At 59.3% G+C, this 16,642-nt stretch overlaps 2 protein-coding genes across 3 annotated transcripts; one reads left to right on the top strand and one right to left on the bottom strand.

The window, feature by feature from the left end:
• Positions 1 to 65: 65 nt before the first annotated feature.
• On the top strand, positions 66 to 7,489 carry TUBB (tubulin beta class I). Of its 2 annotated transcripts, XR_007504805.1 has the most exons (5): positions 66 to 259; positions 3,398 to 3,506; positions 3,750 to 3,860; positions 5,137 to 6,757; positions 6,875 to 7,489. XR_007504805.1 is itself a non-coding variant. In XM_049792968.1 (4 exons), the coding sequence occupies exons 1-4, from the start codon at positions 203 to 205 to the stop codon at positions 6,192 to 6,194; spliced, it is 1,335 nt and encodes a 444-aa protein (XP_049648925.1). In that variant the 5' UTR covers positions 66 to 202; the 3' UTR covers positions 6,195 to 7,489. The 2 variants fall into 2 exon arrangements, 1 of the variants encoding a protein (XP_049648925.1); XM_049792968.1 differs by having other exon boundaries at positions 5,137 to 7,489.
• A 221-nt stretch (positions 7,490 to 7,710) lies between these two features.
• Positions 7,711 to 15,653, bottom strand: FLOT1 (flotillin 1). Its single transcript, XM_049792973.1, has 12 exons — positions 15,477 to 15,653; positions 15,297 to 15,372; positions 14,948 to 15,038; positions 14,312 to 14,455; positions 13,774 to 13,893; positions 13,042 to 13,137; positions 12,403 to 12,555; positions 11,689 to 11,870; positions 11,034 to 11,079; positions 10,759 to 10,896; positions 8,727 to 8,891; positions 7,711 to 8,613 (listed from the first exon to the last, which is right to left on the bottom strand). Exons 1-12 carry the CDS (start codon positions 15,517 to 15,519, stop codon positions 8,581 to 8,583), a joined length of 1,287 nt encoding a protein of 428 aa, XP_049648930.1. The 5' UTR covers positions 15,520 to 15,653; the 3' UTR covers positions 7,711 to 8,580.
• Between the last annotated feature and the right edge of the window lie 989 nt (positions 15,654 to 16,642).

Below are 16,642 nucleotides of genomic sequence, written 5' to 3'. Positions count from 1 at the left end.
GCCGTCCAATGGCAGCGCGGGGCCGGCCGCCGCCGCTTTGTCTATATGAGGCGCCGCGGGGCCGTGGGAGCCGCCATTGTCGCCGCCGCCGCGCTCGCAATAGCGCTCCCGCCTTAAAGGGGCCGCGCCAGCGATTCGCCCATCGAGACCGGGTGGGGCCCACCTCTCCGTCACCGCGCCCAGCCCGACCCACGCCGCCACCATGAGGGAGATCGTCCACATCCAGGCGGGCCAGTGCGGCAACCAGATCGGGGCTAAGGTGAACAGCGGGCGGGCAGCGTCGGGTCGGAGGGGGCTGCCCCCCTCTTTCTTCCCTTGCGGCGCGGCCCCTTTTAAGAAGCCCCTCCCCGCGCGCAGACAAAGGCGGACCCGAATCGAGGCGATTTCAGCCTAAAATCGTTCCTTTCTCACCCGCCGAGGGCCTGAAATGAAAAGCCCTCGAAATAGAGGGGTTCGGCCTCAAAACGAAGCGGTTCGGCCCTAAAATGGAGGTTTCCGGCCTCAAAATGGGGGCGCTCCGCCCCTCCCCCCCTTCTCACGCGGCCCCAAAATGGCGGTTTCCCGCCGCGCCTGAGGGCAGCGGCCCACGAATGCGCCTTTCTAGCCAGCAAATAACACTTTACTAGGCAAATGTTATTTTCCCGGCCCCCTGAATTCCCCCTTCGCGATATTCGGCCCCCAAATCCCTATTTTTGCCGAGATTAGGGAATTCTCCGCCCTAAAGCGGGAGGTTAGAGCCCTCAAAAGTGGGGGATTTAGCCCCAAAATAGGGTTTTTCACGCACCCATTCCCCAAGCGTTGCTTTAAAAGCCGAAATTGTGCTGGTTTTACCTCAAAATCGTGGCATCCCGCCCCTTGCAGCTTGCTTGGCCCCAGAATGGCGGGTTTTAGCGCCTATAAAACGGGTTTGCACCCCCCTAATCAGGTATTCTGGCCACAATATGGGCGCTTTTCACTCTAGAATGAGAATTTTATGTGCCAGAATAAAGATTACTGCCCCCAAATAGGGGCGTGCCGCCCACAGCGTTTCGGGCCCGAAAAGGGCGGTTTCTGCCCCCAAATAAATGTTTTCTAAGCCCAAAATCAAGGTTTTTCAGCCCCCAAATAGGGGCGTGCCGCCTCTCAAGAGGCTCTTTTGGCTCTAAAATGGGAGTTTTTCACCCCCCAAGTGAGATCCTTTTGTCCCACAACAGAGATTTTCTTTTCCAGCTCTAAAATGGGGGGTTGGGACCCAAAATAGAGGGTTTTCAGCTCCTAAATGGAGAGTTTTAGCCGCAAAATCGGTGTCCGGCCCCAAGATGGAGGTTTTTCGGCCTCGGAATAAGCTTTGTTCGCTGAAATGGAGGTTTTAGCCCTAAAATGGCCATTTCTGCCCCCAAAAGAGATTTCGGCCCTGAAATAAAGGTTTTTAGCCCCCAAATCATTGTTTTTGTCCCCAAAATGGATTTTTTATTTAATGCTAAAATGAGGCTTTCACCCCGCAAAAGGTTTTTCCAGCTCCAAAATGGAGGTTTTCAGCCTCAGAGTAAGATCTTTGTTCTCTGAAATGGCATTTTCCAGTCCCCAGAGAGGTTTATTTTTGCCCCCAAATGGGCTTTTGAGGACTGAAAAGGAGCTTTTCAGCTCCCAAAGCATTTTTTTCAGTCGAAAGTGGAGTTTTACGCAGCTAAAACAGGGGATTCCAGCCCCCAAAATGGAGGTATCCAGCCCCAAAATGGAGGTCTTCAGCTAAAGAATAGGATCTTTGTGCTCCCAAATGCATTTTTTCTGCCCCAGATTAAGGATTTTTGGTCCAAAGTTGAGGGTTTTTTTACTCCCAAGTATTTTTTTTTTAATGCAAAATGGTGCATTCCGCCCCAAAATGGATGATTTAGGCCTCGGAATATGCTCTTTTCCATGGCGGAATAATTTTTTTTCTGCTTCACAATAGAATTTTTCCAACCTTCACCTTTTTTTCAGCACCAAAATGCTTTTGGTTGTTTTTTTTTGACACTGAAATCAGGCTTTCCCTTCCCAAATGAAAATTTTTGTCTTAAAGTGGACGTTTTTGGCCCCAGAATAGGATCTTTGTGTCGCCAAATCGAGTTTTCAGCCCTCAAAATGGAGGTTTTCAGCCCCAGAATGGGATCTTTGTTCTCTGAAACATCTGAAGTGATGCTTTTTGACCCCCAAAAGCATTTTTCTGGCCCGGAATGGGGTTTTCACCACACAATTGCAATTTCTAGCCCCAAAATAGGTGTTCCCCGCTCCAGAATTACTATTTTTTTTTTACAGCTCTGAATTAAAACCTTTTTGTTCCCAAGAAGCATTTTTCTAGCTGTAAACCGAACTTTTCAGCCCCAGAATTGGTTCTCCCCCCCCGCCCCCCCTCCCGGACTTTTTCATCCCATTATTAAAATTTTAGCTAGAAAATGCTCCTTTTCTGCCTCAAACCAGCATTTTTGACCGAAAATTGTAATTTTAGCTCACTAAGCCCTGCAGTGTTTAAACGTCCATAAATGCAGATTTTCAGTCTCCAGAGTGATGGTTTTTCACCCAAACCAGCATTTTTAACCCATTTCTCCACCATCAGCCCCAAAATGAGGCTTTTTGGCATGTTTTCACCCGCAGGGCGTGGCCCTCCCCCCCCCCCCCCCCCATGACCTTGGGGGGGTGTCAGGGTCCCCCGGGTGCCTGCCCCTCCCCCACCCTTTGTTCCCAGCCGCCCCAGCCCCGTGGGCAGATTTTGAGGAGGGAAATTGAAAATTTGGAGATGTATCTTTTTTGGAGGGAAGGAGTGGGTATTTTTTTGGGGTGGAAAGGCAAATTTGGGGTGTTTCTGAAATTAAACATTTTTGGAAGCATCTCTGCATTTCAAACGCTGTTTCCGGTTCCCGCCTGCCCGTTTTTTTGGGGGGGGTTAACGCCCATGTTTGGCCACGCCCCTGCGGGTGGTGAGGCTCTGCCCCTTTGGAGGCGGGCCCCACCCCTTGAAAACAGACCCAGCCCTCTGAGCTTGGCTCCTCCCCCTTGCACAAGTCCCACCCCCAGGGTTGGTGCAGCTGGCATTGGCTCCGCCCCCAGGGTTGGTCTTCCTCTAGGAGTGGCCTCCTCCAGTGAGGCCACACCTGCTTTTGCAGTCCCCACCCCCTGGGCTGCCTCCTCCAATAAGATTCCACACCCTCTCAAGGCTCAGCCCCCAGCTTTGGTTCTTCCAATGAGGCTTCCCCTCCTCCTACCAGCTCCACCCCTTTAGGCACACTCCTAGATCAAGCTCCACCCTCTATATAGACTCCTCCCATCCTGAAGCCCCAGGGGAGGACCCAGGCCTTCCACCCTCCCTGCCTGAAGGGACCCAGGCATTGGCAGGGGTGGGGTGGGGGGGCGGAGCCTTTCTGACCCCGCCCTTTGTCCCCAGTTCTGGGAGGTGATCAGCGACGAACATGGCATTGACCCCACCGGCACTTACCATGGCGACAGCGACCTCCAGCTCGACCGCATCAGTGTCTACTACAACGAGGCCACCGGTATGGTGTCGCCCTGCCCCCTGTCACCCCCCGCTGGTGTCACCTCTCTGTCCCCATCATCCCCTGCCCCACCCCCTCATTCCTCTCTGCCTGAGACCTGATGTGCTCAGCTCACCCATTCCCCTCCCCCCACCCTCCTTCCACCTCCTCGGGTTTTGGGGTGGTTTCTGGGGGTTTTGGGGGTGGAGAGGTGACGCGGGGTTATCACCATCACCCCCCTCGGTGACACGGCGGTGTCCCCAGGGGGTAAGTACGTGCCAAGGGCCATCTTGGTGGACCTGGAGCCAGGCACCATGGACTCGGTGCGCTCGGGACCCTTCGGGCAGATCTTCCGGCCGGACAACTTTGTTTTCGGTGAGTCCCCGTGTCACCCTGTGTTCTGTGGGGTCCCCCTTGTCCCCCTGCCATGTCCTCCTAGGTGACTTTGGGGTGCCCATTGTGGCAGGGTGGCAGTTTCCTTCATTTGGTGGCTATGAAGCTCCCAGTGGTGGCCCCCTTTGGGTGATGATCACCATGGGGTGGGGTGTCGGGTCCCCACCATGGTGGCCCATGGGTGCCCTTCCCAGTGGAATGACACATCCCTCCTTGGTGGCCTTCAGGTGCTTGTCACAGTGGGGTGGCAGGTCCTTATTGTCCCATTCTTGGTGACCAGTGTCTATCCCTATGTCCCCAGAGCTCTACTGGGAGGGTTATTGGGGTCCCCAAATCAGGGGAATGAGGGGCCCCTAGTAGATGGGCATCTCACAGGAGCTCAGGGTGCCCATGGGTGGCGTGGTGATACCCAAGGAGGGTGGTGGAGGTCTCTGAGAAGCTCAAGGTACCCCAGGGTGGTCTGGAGGTCCCCAAGAAGGATACTAAGAGGTCCCCAAGGAGCTTAGGGTTTCTAAGGGCCAGCTGGAGGTCCCCAAGAAGAGGGATGGTGGTCCCCAAGGACCTCAAGTGTGGACTGGAGGTCCCCAGGAGATAGAGAGAGGTCCCTGAGGTGCTCAGGGTGCCCAAGGTTGGCATGGAGATGAAGGGAGAGTGATGGAGGTCCCCAGGGTCTTCAGGAATGGGCTGGGGATCTCAAAGGAGGATGATAGAGGTCCCCACGGTTCTTGGGGTTCCCAAGGGTCTGGTAGAGACACTCAACAAGGGTGATGGAGGTGCTCAAGGCTCTTGAGGGTGGGATGGAGGTCCCCAGGGAGCTCAAGGGTGAGCTGGAGATAGGCAAGAGCAATGAAGGTCCCCGAGGTCCTTATTGTCCCCAGGGATTTGCTAGATGTCTTCAAAGACAGCGATGATTGTCCCCAAGGAGCATAAAGTCCCCATGCGTGGGCTAGAGGTCCCCAAGGAGGGTGATGGAGGTCTTCAAGGGTGGGCTGGAAGTCACCATGGAGGGTAATGGACGTCCCCAAGGAGTGCAAGGTCCCCAGGGGTTGGATGGACATCCCCAGGGAGGTGCACAAGGGTGGGATCCAGGTCCCCAAGGTGATGAAGGTTGGCTTGAAGTCCCCAAAGGTGGGATGGAGAGCCCCAAAGTCCTCAAGGTTGGCCCGAAGGCCTCCAAGCTGAGCAACCAAAGTCCCCAAAGACCTTGGTTTCTCTCTGGGAGCTCCTCCATGACGTCCCCACCATGTCCCCACCCCAGGCCAGAGCGGCGCAGGCAACAACTGGGCCAAGGGTCACTACACGGAAGGGGCCGAACTGGTGGACTCGGTCCTGGACGTGGTGAGGAAGGAAGCGGAGAGCTGCGACTGCCTGCAGGGCTTCCAGCTGACCCATTCGCTGGGTGGTGGCACCGGCTCTGGCATGGGGACCCTCCTGATCTCCAAAATCCGTGAGGAATACCCCGATCGCATCATGAACACCTTCAGCGTCGTCCCATCCCCCAAGGTGTCAGACACGGTGGTGGAACCCTACAACGCCACCCTGTCTGTCCACCAGCTGGTGGAGAACACGGATGAGACCTACTGCATCGACAACGAAGCCCTGTATGACATCTGCTTCCGCACCCTGAAGCTGACCACTCCCACCTACGGTGACCTCAACCACCTCGTTTCGGCCACCATGAGCGGCGTCACCACCTGCCTCCGTTTCCCCGGTCAACTCAATGCTGATCTCCGCAAGTTGGCTGTCAACATGGTGCCCTTCCCACGTCTCCACTTCTTCATGCCTGGCTTCGCCCCTTTGACGTCGCGCGGCAGCCAGCAGTACCGCGCCCTCACCGTCCCTGAGCTCACCCAGCAGGTCTTTGACGCCAAAAACATGATGGCCGCCTGCGATCCCCGTCACGGCCGTTACCTCACGGTGGCCGCCGTCTTCCGAGGTCGTATGTCCATGAAGGAGGTAGACGAGCAGATGCTCAACGTTCAGAACAAGAACAGCTCTTACTTCGTCGAGTGGATCCCCAACAACGTGAAGACGGCTGTCTGTGACATACCACCACGTGGTCTCAAGATGGCCGTCACCTTCATCGGCAACAGCACGGCCATCCAGGAGCTCTTCAAGCGTATCTCGGAGCAGTTCACGGCCATGTTCCGGCGCAAGGCCTTCCTCCACTGGTACACGGGTGAGGGGATGGATGAGATGGAGTTCACCGAAGCAGAGAGCAACATGAACGACCTTGTCTCGGAGTACCAGCAGTACCAGGATGCCACCGCCGAGGAGGAGGAGGATTTCGGTGAAGAGGCCGAAGAGGAGGCCTGAGGGCTGGTCATCCTAGGAGAGCCCCTCGGCCTTTGCTGTCCATCGTCATCCTCGGAGAGCCCTCGTCCTTCAGCGTTGTCCTCGGAGAGCCCTCATCCTTCAGCGTTGTCCTCGGAGAGCCCTCGTCCTTCACCGTTGTCCTCAGAGAGCCCTTGGCCTTCAGCATCATCGTCCTTGGAGAGTCCTTGTCCTTCATCATCGTCCTCAGCCTTCATCAGTGTCCTCGGGGAGCCTTTCATCTTCATCGTTGTCCTCTGCCTTTGTCGGTGGCCTCGGAGAGCCCTTGGTCTTCCCTGTTGTCACTGGAAAACACTTGGCCGTCGTTGTCATCGTTGGAGAGCCCTCGGCCTTCGTCACCGTCTTCAGAGAGCCCTTGTCCTTCACTGTGGTCCTTGGAGAGCTCTTGGCCTTCGTCATCGTCCTCAGAGAGCTGTTGTCCTTTGCCGTTGTCAACAGAAAGCCCTCATCTTTTGTGATTGTCACCGAAAAGCTCTTGGCCTTCATCATGGTTGTCATCAAAGCCCTTGGGCTTTGCCGTTGTCACTGGAGAGCCCTTGGCCTTCGTCATCGTCATCCTCAGAGAGCCCTCAGCCTTTGTCATCGTCCTTGGAGAGAGCCCTTGGTCTTCACCGACATCATCGTCACCAGCGAGTCCCAGTTCTTCATCGTGGTCACTAGAGTCCTTCGTCATCGTCACCAGAGAGTCCCAGTCCTTCATCATGGTCACTAGAGTCCTTCGTCATCGTCACCAGAGAGTCCCAGTCCTTCATCATGGTCACCAGAGAGTCCCAGTCCTTCATCATGGTCACTGAAGAGCCCTTGTCCTTCGCCATCCTCATCACTAGAGAGTCCTTGTCCTCGCACAACCCCCATCCTTCATCATTGTCACCGGAGCATCCCTGTCCTTCACCACCATCTTTGTTCCCATCCCCTCTCCGTTGTCACCGTCACCAGAAGACCCCTGTCATTGCAGAGCCACCCTCCCCTCCGGGTCACCCTCCACATCCCCCACTGCTGGGGGTGACATCACCACTAAATTATTGCAGCCCCCAGGCACCCAATTCGCTGCCTTTTCCACCCAAACCCACCACTCCAGCTGCAGGGGGCTCTTGGGTGGCCCTGTCACCCATGTCCCCAGCTGGGGGCTCTCCTGTCCCCTCCCCCCCCCAACTCCATAATATTTTGGTTCGTTTTTCCCCTTTTTAAGCTTTTTTTTTTTATTTTCCTTTTTTTTTTTTTTTTTTCATATTGAAAAGCCGCCCCCGGGCGAGGAATAAACCCGGGATGTAAAGCCACCAACGTGTCCCTTGTCCCCTTCCTGTTCCCATGTCATTTGGGGGGGGGGGGGGGGGCGGCCTTCAGGTCCATGTAGGGGGGGGTCCCATGTGGATCCCCACATCCTTGGGGTCTCTTCCAGGTCCCCGGGGGGGGGGTGGGGTGGGTGGGGTGGGGTGGTGGTGGTCTGTGTCCCACTTGCGTTTCCCCCCCACCTCTAGATGTCCCTGTGTGGAGGGGTGTCACTGTGTCCTCTTTAAGGTCCCCATGTCCTTGGGTGTCCTCTGTAGGCCCTGCTTGCACCCCCCCAGGTCCTTTCTGTCCCCTTTAGGGTCCCTCGGAGGTGGGGGGAGTGGGAATCCCCTGTGTCGTGTCTGTGTCCCCCCCACCCCCCCGTCCCCTCTGGGGTCTGCCATAGTACCCATGTCACCTTTGGTGACACTCCCCCCACAAGTCTTCCACCTGGTGTTGCTCTGTCCCCACATCCCCTCTGGGTCCCCCTACCATGAGGTCCCACCACTGTCCCTTTCGGGGACACCCGTGTCCCTTCTGGGGGTCCCGACACCCACTGACCCCTGAGGGACCCAGGTCTGGCCAGTGCAGACGCAGCAGCTTTTAATGATCTGGGGACACACCAGCCCCTGAGGGGGTGGGTGGGGATGGTGGCACACAGCAGGGGGGGATGGTAGTGGGGGTTGGTGGCACTTTGGGGACACATTAGCACTGTGGGGTGGTGGCATCTCGGCACAGTGGCATCTCAGGGTGGTGGCACCATGGGAGGACACTAGCGCAGTGGAATGGTGGCACCGTGGGGTAGTGGCACTTTGGGGACACAGTATTGCTGGGAGCTGGTGGCACTTTGGCGAGGAGGTTCCAGGAGATGGTGACACCATGGGGACAGAGGCTCCAGGGGGTGGTGACACCTCAAAGGTAGGGTGGTACGGTGGCACTTTGGGGACATGGTATCGCTGGAAGGTGGTGGCACTTAGGCGAGATGGGGGTTCCAGGGGATGGTGACACCATGCAGACGTGGGATCCTGGGGGTGGTGTCGCCTCACGGGCAGGGTGGCACCAGCATGTAGTGGCACTTTGGGGACGCGGTGGCACTGGCTCAGGCCTGGCACTCGGACTTCTTCTGGGCGGCCTGTGGGGACAGATGGGAGACTGAGGAGCGGACCCAGATGTGGTGTCCCCACGCCCAGGGGACCCAGGTGGGGCAGCCCCCCTCCCCCAAAGGACCCAGGTATCCTGGCGCACCTGGGTGACGCTGACGCCTGTGAGGGCCTCGACGGTGGCGGGCAGGCGGGTGACGACATCCAGGATCTCCCCCGGTAACCGCGACACCCCGATGTCCCCGGAGCCACCGGCCACCAACGTCACACGCCGCGTCCCCAGCAGTGGCTGCGCTACCGCCTCTGCCACCTGCCCCCAAAACAGCGGCTTTCATCCCCAAAATACGCAGATCTCACCCCAAAATCTGCCTGTGGCACCCCAAAATCCCCCTCCCCATTAGTGCCTGGTCCAAAATCACATTTCACCCCAAAATACTCTGTCGGCACTGCAAAATTCCCACATCTCACCCCAAAATCCCCCTCTTCCATCACTGGGTGCTCCAAAATCGCATTTCACCCCAAAGTACTCTCTTGGCACCCCAAAATCTGTCTGTGGCACCCCCAAACCCTTCCCTTCCATTGTCACCTTATCCAAAATCACATTTCACCCCAAAATATTCTCGGTGCCCCCAAATCCCCAGCTCACATCCCAAAATCCCCCAGATCTCACCCTAAAATCTGCCTGTGGCACCCCAAAATCCCCCTCTTCCGTCACTGCCTGCTCCAAAATGGCCACGTTTAACCCAAAAATCTGCTCGTGGCACCCCCAAATCTCTCCCCAAAATCTGCCTGCGGCACCCCCAAATCCCCCTCCCTGTCGGTGCCTGTTCCAAAATCACCATGTTTCACCCCAAAATACTCTGTTGGCACCCCAAAATCCCCAGATCACACCCCAAAATCTAGCTGCAGCACCCCCAAACCCTCCCATTCCTTTGCTACCTTATCCAAAATCGCCATGTTTCACCCCAAAGTTTCCTGTCAGCACCCCCAAACCCCCAGATCTCACCCCAAAATCTGCCCACGGCACCCCAAAATCCCAAGATCTGACCCCAAAACCTGCCTCTGCCCCCCCAAATCCTCTCCGTGCTCAGCTGTCCCAAAATGACTTTCACCCCAAACCCACCCCTTAACCCCCCCCCAATTCCTCCCTCTGCCCCTCCTAGACTGCCCCCACCCCATAGGGGCACCCCAAAACACCTCCTGGGACCCCAAAATACCCCCAGGGACCCCCAGATCCCCCCTGACAACCCACAAACCACCCCAAATCCATGGGGAGGTACCCCAAAGCTATGGGGGGCACCCCAAAATACCCCATGGGACTCCAAAATAGCCCCTTGAGACCCCCTAGGGACCCCAAATCCCCCCAGGACACCCCCAAACTACCCCTACTCCATCGGGGGACCCCTAACTCATGGGAGGGACACCCCAAAATACCCCATGGGGACCCGAAATCCCCCCAGAACACCCCCAAACCACCTCAAGTCACCCTGTGGGACCCCAAATCCCCCCAGGACACCCCCAAATCACCCCAAATCCATGGGGAGGTACCCCAAAGCTATGGGAGGCACCCCAAAATCCCCCCAGGACACCCCCAAACTACCCCTACTCCATAGGGGGACCCCTAACTCATGGGAGAGACACCCCAAAATACCCCATGGGGACCCGAAATCCCCCCCGAACACCCCCAAACCACCCCTACTCCATGGGAGTGACCTCAAGTCACCCTGTGGGACCCCAAATCCCCCCAGGACACCCCCAAACCACCCCAAATCCATGGGGAGGTACCCCAAAGCTATGGGAGGCACCCCAAAATACCCCCAGAACACCCCCAATCCACCTCTACTCCATGGGAGTGACCCCAAGTCACCCTGTGGGACCCCAAATCCCCCCAGGACACCCCCAAACCACCTCAAATCCATGGGGGGGACCCCAAAAAACCCATGGGGAGCCCAAATCCCCCCGGAACACCCTCAAACCACCCTCCAAGTCCACGGGGGGGTACCCCATATCTATGGGGGGGTACCTCATATCTATGGGGAGCACCCCAAAACACTCCATGGGACCCCAAAATACCCCCTTGAGACCCCATAGGGACCCCAAATCCCCCCAGGACACCCCCGACCACCCCTACTCCATGGGGGGGACCCCAAACCCATGGGAGGGACACCCCAAAATACCTGGGGGAGCCGCTGCAGCACCATATCGACAACAGCGGCCTCCTGGTACTGCGCGAACGCCTCGGCCTTCGCTGCTGTCTGCGCCGCCTCCGCCCGCGCCCTGGCAGCCACCGCCGCCGCCCGCGCCGCTCCCGTCACCTGCATGGCACGCCTGGGTTAGCCAGACGCCTGGGACCCCGTCACGGCCCCGCCCTGGCCCCACCCAGACACCTGGGTCCCCTGTGACACCCCGCCCCAGCCCCGCCCAGACGCCTGGTTCCGCCCCCCAGACTCACCTTCATGGCTTCAGCCTCAGCCTCCGCCTGCATCATCATCTGCGACCTGTGGAGGGGTGGGGCTTGGAAAAAGGGGCGGAGCTTCGAGATGGGAGGGGCAGGGTGTGTTCCCATAAGGTGGGGCTTAGAGGGGTGTGGCCCAGGTGATACCCAGGGGGTTTGGTCAGGGGGCTGTGGCCTGGTGGAAGGGGGCGTGGTTCTCCTAGAGGGGGCGTGGCCTCCCTTCAAAGATACATGGCTTCTCTTAAAAGGGGCATAGCCACAGGAGCAGCCTCATAGGGGTGTGGCCTACAAGGGGGCAGGGCTCTCTTTTAAAGGGGCAGTCTTCTCTTAAATCGGCCATGACTTCCATGGGGTAGGGCCCACCAAAATGGAGGTGTGGCTTACTGGAAGGGGGCGGGGCTCCCTTCAAAAGGGGCACCACCTCCCTTAAAAAAAGCATGAGTTCAGAGTGATGGGGCCCAGTGCTCCTTTAAAGGGGCATGGCTTCCCTTAAAGGGGAAATAGCTTCACCCACGGTGGGGGCACCCACCAAGATGAGGGTGTGGCTTGGAAGACTGGGGCGGGGCTCCTCTTTAAAGGGGCACGGCTTCACCCAAGGTAGTGGGACCCACCGGCTGGGGGCGGGGCTCGCTGGGGAAGGGGCGGGGCTCACCGCTGGGCCTCGGCCAGGCGCTCGAGGCGGTAGCGCTCGGCCTCGGCGGGTTTGCGGACGGTGGCCTCCAGCTCGCGCTCACGGCGGCCGATCTCGTGCTCCTGCAGCTGCGCCTGCTGCGCCCGCTCCACCACCAGCACCTGCGCCCGCTGCTCCTCGATCTGCTGCTTCGTCCTCGCCACCTGCGCCCGCGGCACCCTCAGCCCCGTAATGGCACCCAGGCGGGTGGAAAGAGTGCGGGGGGACCCAGGCAGTTGGGAGAATTCAAGCACCCCAAGGGACCCAGGTGTTAGGGGGACCCAGGTGTTTCGGAGGGGCGTCCAAGGTGCTGTGGAGACCCAGGTGTCCAGGGGATCTGAGTGTCATGGGGGGGACCCAGGCACCTGGGGGGGACTCAGGTGCCTTGGGGGGACACCTAAGCATCCCAGGAGACCTAGGTCTTAAGGGGAAACCCAAGTGTTTAGGGGGGACCCCGGGATCTGAGGGATACAGGTGTTTAGGGAGGACCCAGGCATCTGGGGGAGGGACTCAGGCACTGTGGGGCTGCAGGGAGGGGACCCAGGTGTCCTGGAGAGGGGACTCCAAGTGTCCAAGACCACGTCAAGGAGAGACCCAGGCGTGTGGGGGTCCCAAACATCCCAGGGAGGACACCCAGGCATGTTGGGACAGGGGACACCCAGGCACCTGGGGGGATACCCAGGTGTTCCGACGTACCTGCAACTGGTAGGCCAGGTCAGCCTGGGCCTTGCGGGCATTGACAGCGGCATCGCAGAGCGCCTGCTGCACCTGGAAGTCGCGCTGGGCCTGCGCCATCGCGGTCTCGCTCAGCAGCTGCGCAGAGACCTGCTCCTGGCGCGCCCGCGCCTCCTGTGGGGACATGGGGACATGGGAGACGCTGGGGCACACAGGGACAAGGAGGGATACAGAAGGATGTGGGGACAGTAGGAGATTGGTGGGCATGGGGACACTGCAGGGACAGCAGGGGATGCCGGGGGCTGGGACATGGTGACCATGGGACTGGAGAGGTGAGGGGACATTGGGGGACATGGGGACAGCAGGGGACAGGGGAGATACTGGAAAACCATGGGCATGGGGACATTGAGAGGGGGCCCATTAGGACACAGGGGGTTGGGGGGGGTCAGGAGGAGACCAAGGAGCCAGGGGACATTGAAGGGGGACATGGAGACATTTAGGAACAATCTGGTGACATCAGGGGTGCGGGGGGGAGACGACACTGGCACATTGAGGGGAGATCTACAGACCTCAGTGAGGAAATGGGGGGGACGTGGGCACATACAGGACACAGGGAGGGGGCCCTGGGGGACTCGAGGGTGATAGAGGTGACAGACTCACGCGGATGCCGGCGTCCCGCTTGGCCTCGGCCTCCCCCACACGGGCATCGCGCTGGACCTGTGCCGTGCGGCCCTTCCCCAGCGAGTGCAGGTAGTCCTGGGGACAAGGGGACATGGGGACACTGTCACATTCCTTGTCTGTCCCCAACCCTGGCCATCTGTGCCCCAGCAAGCGCTGGTGGCCCTGGGGACACTGGAGACAGCCCTATTCCTGTATGGTGTCCCCATCTCTGTCTGGATGTCCCCAGTCCCTGCACCCACCCTGGTGACCCTATTCCTACCCAGGAACAGTGTCCCTGTCCCCATTCCAGTGTCCCCACCCCCATATCCCTGTCCCTACAACACCACTTCTCTGTCCCTGTCCCACTGTTTCCATCTCTCTGTCTCCTTTCTCTGCCCCCACATCCCTTTTTCTGTGACCCCCATCCCTGGGTCACTGTCTCCATCTCTAGGTCACTGTCCCCATCTCCACAGCTCCCTGTACCTCCATGTCCCCAGCCCCACTGACCCCACCAATGCCTATGTCATGCCCACCATGTCCCTGGTGCCACTTGACCATTGTAGACATCCTTCAGGATGTAGCTGACCACGCTGATACCCACATCCCCACTGTGTCCTGCCTGGTGCCACCTCGTTGTCATGGATGTCCTTTAGGGGGTACCCAACCATGTTGACACCCTTGATCCCACCATGTCCCCTTTTGTTCCCCCTCATGTCCCCACCCCGGTGCCACCTGGTCATCGTGGATGTCCTTCAGGGTGTAGCTGACCACGCTGATCCCCATGTTGACGAGGTCGGATGAGGCCACTTTGAAAACCTGTTCTGAGAACTTCTGCCGGTCCTTGTAGATCTCCTGAGGGTGGGACACCAAGGGGTGGGGCTTAGGGTGGGTGGGGCATGGGGGCGTGGCCTCCCAAGGGGGTGGGACCACCAGGGTAGGGCTTGGGTCAAGGGGTAGTGCTCCCACCAGGGGAGTGGCCTCAAGAAGAGAGGGTGTGGCCTCCATGAAGGGTGTGGCCTCCATGAAAGGTGTGGCTTCACAGGCTAAGGGGCCATGCTTCTGCCAGCATGCCTGGGGGTGGGGCTTCCACCTGGGGGTGGGGCTTTGGGGGGTGGGGCACCCACCAGGGTGGAGCCGCAGGGGCGGGGCTTCCACGGGGAGGGCAGGGTTTCCACGGGGAGGGCAGGGCTTTGTAAAAGGAGTGTGGCTGGCCCCCAGCAGCAAGGTTGGCCCCCAAGGGGTGTGGCTGGGTCTCCCCGCCCCCCCTCACCTCCACAGTCATGTGGGCCATGATGGCGCGCTGGTGGCCCTCGAGAGTCTCTAGGGCGATCTGGGCGATCTCGCTCTCCGACTTGCCCAGGAACATCTGGCAGGCGGCTGCCAGCATCTCCTTGTTCTGCCCCTGGATCTTCACCTGAACCCGGCCAAGAGAACAGCCAGCCTTGCACGAGCACCTTGCACGCTCACACAAACCCCTGGCATGCTCGCACACACCCTGAGGGCACGGGGTCCCACCGCTGCAGCATGACCCCTTTAAGAGCTGTAGGCCTACCATGATGAGGCCCTTTTAAAATGCTGCTGCTGCTTATCGAAGCAGGAGACAGGATGACAGTGCCCTTTTAAGAGAGTGCTGCTCCCCCCCCCCCCCCTTCCCGGGGGTTGGGGGGGGTGCCCACCACTACAGGACCCTTTGAAGGGGATGCTGCCCCCTCCCAGAGAGTGTTGGGGAGGGGGATTCCCCATGGCAGGGCCATTTGAAGGGACACCCCCCCCCAAACAGCACTAGGTGGGGCCTGCCCCAGCACCACTTAAAAAGGGCAGCACCGGTCCCTCCTGAGGAGGGGTGGTGGCAGCTGTAGGGACACGGGGGACGGGAACATGGGGGGGACAGGGACAGGGGGGTTACCTGAGCGATGCCGGTGACGGAGATAGGGACGCCGTGGCGGGTGTACACCTTCTCACTGCGCACGTTGAGGGTCAGGGTGTTCAGGGAGATCCTGGGGGAGGACGGGTCACCCCACTGTCACCCTGTGTCCCTCATATTCCCTCTCACGTCACCACATCCCCCCTCCTGTGCCCCCCCCCCCAGTTCCTGTGTCACCCCCTCTTGTCACCACATCCCCCCCCTCCTGTGTCACCCCCCACCCTCCCACCTGTGCCCCCCTACAGTTCCTGTGTCACCCCCCCTTCGTGTCACCACGTCCCCCCTCCTGTCCCGTCCCCCCCCCCCCCTCCGCCCCAACGTGTCCCCTCACCGCTGGATCTGCTGCAGACACGGCACCACCAGCACCCTCCCCCCAGCCACCATGACGGGGGGGCTGCGGCAGAAACCTGTGGGGACATAGAAGTAAATGGCGACCCAGGAATCCCGGGGCAGGGAGGGGGATACGACACCCAGGAGTCTGGGGGGGGGGAGGGGGACGACGGCGACTCACCCGACACCACCATGGCCTCGTTGGGGCCACACGTGAAGAACATCTCGGCGGGGATCTGCGGGGAGACCCCGAAATGAGACCGGGGGAGCCGGCACCCCCCCCCTCCCCCCCTGTCGCCTCAGCCGCTCCGGTCCTCCCGCTGAGGCGCGGCCCCACCCACCGCGGAGCCTCCACGATCCCGACAGCCTCCGCGGCAGAGCCGACTTCCCTCCCTTTCTCCCCGTTCTGCCCGGCGACCCGTGACGTCACGAGTTGCTCGCCTTTCTATTGGCCGCGCCGCCAAAGGCGGGAAGGGGCGTCTACGGCTCTGTGAGGCGAGAGGGTCGCAATTTTGTGGCCGGACGGGTTGGGAGTGGGGGTGGGCCGGTGAGTCGGGGTGGGATGAAACGGTACTGGGGGAGCAGAATGTTACTGTAGGGTTTCCTGGGGCCGTGCACAAACCCTTGCAGAGACCTCTCTGGTGCCGGGGTGTGTGTGTGTGTCAGTGTTTTTTAGGGTCTCTTGGGGCCGTGCACAAACCCTTGCAGACACCTCCCTGGTGCTGGGGCGGGGGGGGGCGGAATGTTACTGTAGGGGGCTTGGGGGCACTTTACCCCCACGGGCACAGTTACTATTTCCACCAAATATATTGTTAGCAAAACCAGCTGCGTTTTAATGCGGTTTCACCCACATCTGTAGTTCCCTCTGGGGTCGCATCAGAGCTTTGGGGTGACTCGGAGCTTTGAAACACGGTCTGCGGCTGGGTGGTGTTTGTCTGCATCTCCAGAAATGCAAGCGGACCCGGTGCCCCCCGCCACTTTCCTCGCGCTGCGGCTCTCCACCCGGTTGGTCTTGCTCCTGGCAGAACTTGGGGGTCAGTCACGGCAGAATAAGGTGGCGATTTTGTCCCTCGGTGGGGGGTGGCTGGAGCTCATGCTTGTTGGGGATGTGAAAGTCAAAGGTGACCTGGGCTACAGTGACCATGAGGTGGCGGAGCTCAGGATCCTGAGGGCGAAGAGGGTGAAAAGCAAGGTCGCAACCCTGGACTACAGGAGAGCACTTCGACTTCTTCAAAGATCTGCTTGGAAGAATCCTGTGGGATAAGATCATGGAGGGAAGGGTGTTACCAAAATAGATTTGCTTGTGTTTTTCTTTTCTTCTAGTTCATACTTGGGTATCAGAAAGAA

Source organism: Accipiter gentilis, chromosome 36 (genome assembly GCF_929443795.1).
Source record: "Accipiter gentilis chromosome 36, bAccGen1.1, whole genome shotgun sequence".
In the NCBI taxonomy this organism is placed as follows: domain Eukaryota; kingdom Metazoa; phylum Chordata; class Aves; order Accipitriformes; family Accipitridae; genus Astur; species Astur gentilis.
This window is presented reverse-complemented; position numbering and strand designations above follow the sequence as displayed.

What these genes read in the sequence shown, in the direction of transcription:
- TUBB (XM_049792968.1), top strand. Translation starts at nt 203, where the DNA reads ATGAGGGAGATCGTCCACATCCAGGCGGGCCAGTGCGGCAACCAGATC. An exon ending in GCAACCAGATCGGGGCTAAG is followed by an intron (nt 260 to 3,397) that starts GTGAACAGCGGG and finishes CTTTGTCCCCAG; the next exon opens with TTCTGGGAGGTGATCAGCGA. An exon ending in CTACTACAACGAGGCCACCG is followed by an intron (nt 3,507 to 3,749) that starts GTATGGTGTCGC and finishes CGGTGTCCCCAG; the next exon opens with GGGGTAAGTACGTGCCAAGG.
- FLOT1 (XM_049792973.1), bottom strand. Translation starts at nt 15,519, where the DNA reads ATGTTCTTCACGTGTGGCCCCAACGAGGCCATGGTGGTGTCGG. An exon ending in CGAGGCCATGGTGGTGTCGG is followed by an intron (nt 15,373 to 15,476) that starts GTGAGTCGCCGT and finishes ATGTCCCCACAG; the next exon opens with GTTTCTGCCGCAGCCCCCCC. An exon ending in CAGGCGTCAGCGTCACCCAG is followed by an intron (nt 8,614 to 8,726) that starts GTGCGCCAGGAT and finishes CTGTCCCCACAG; the next exon opens with GCCGCCCAGAAGAAGTCCGA.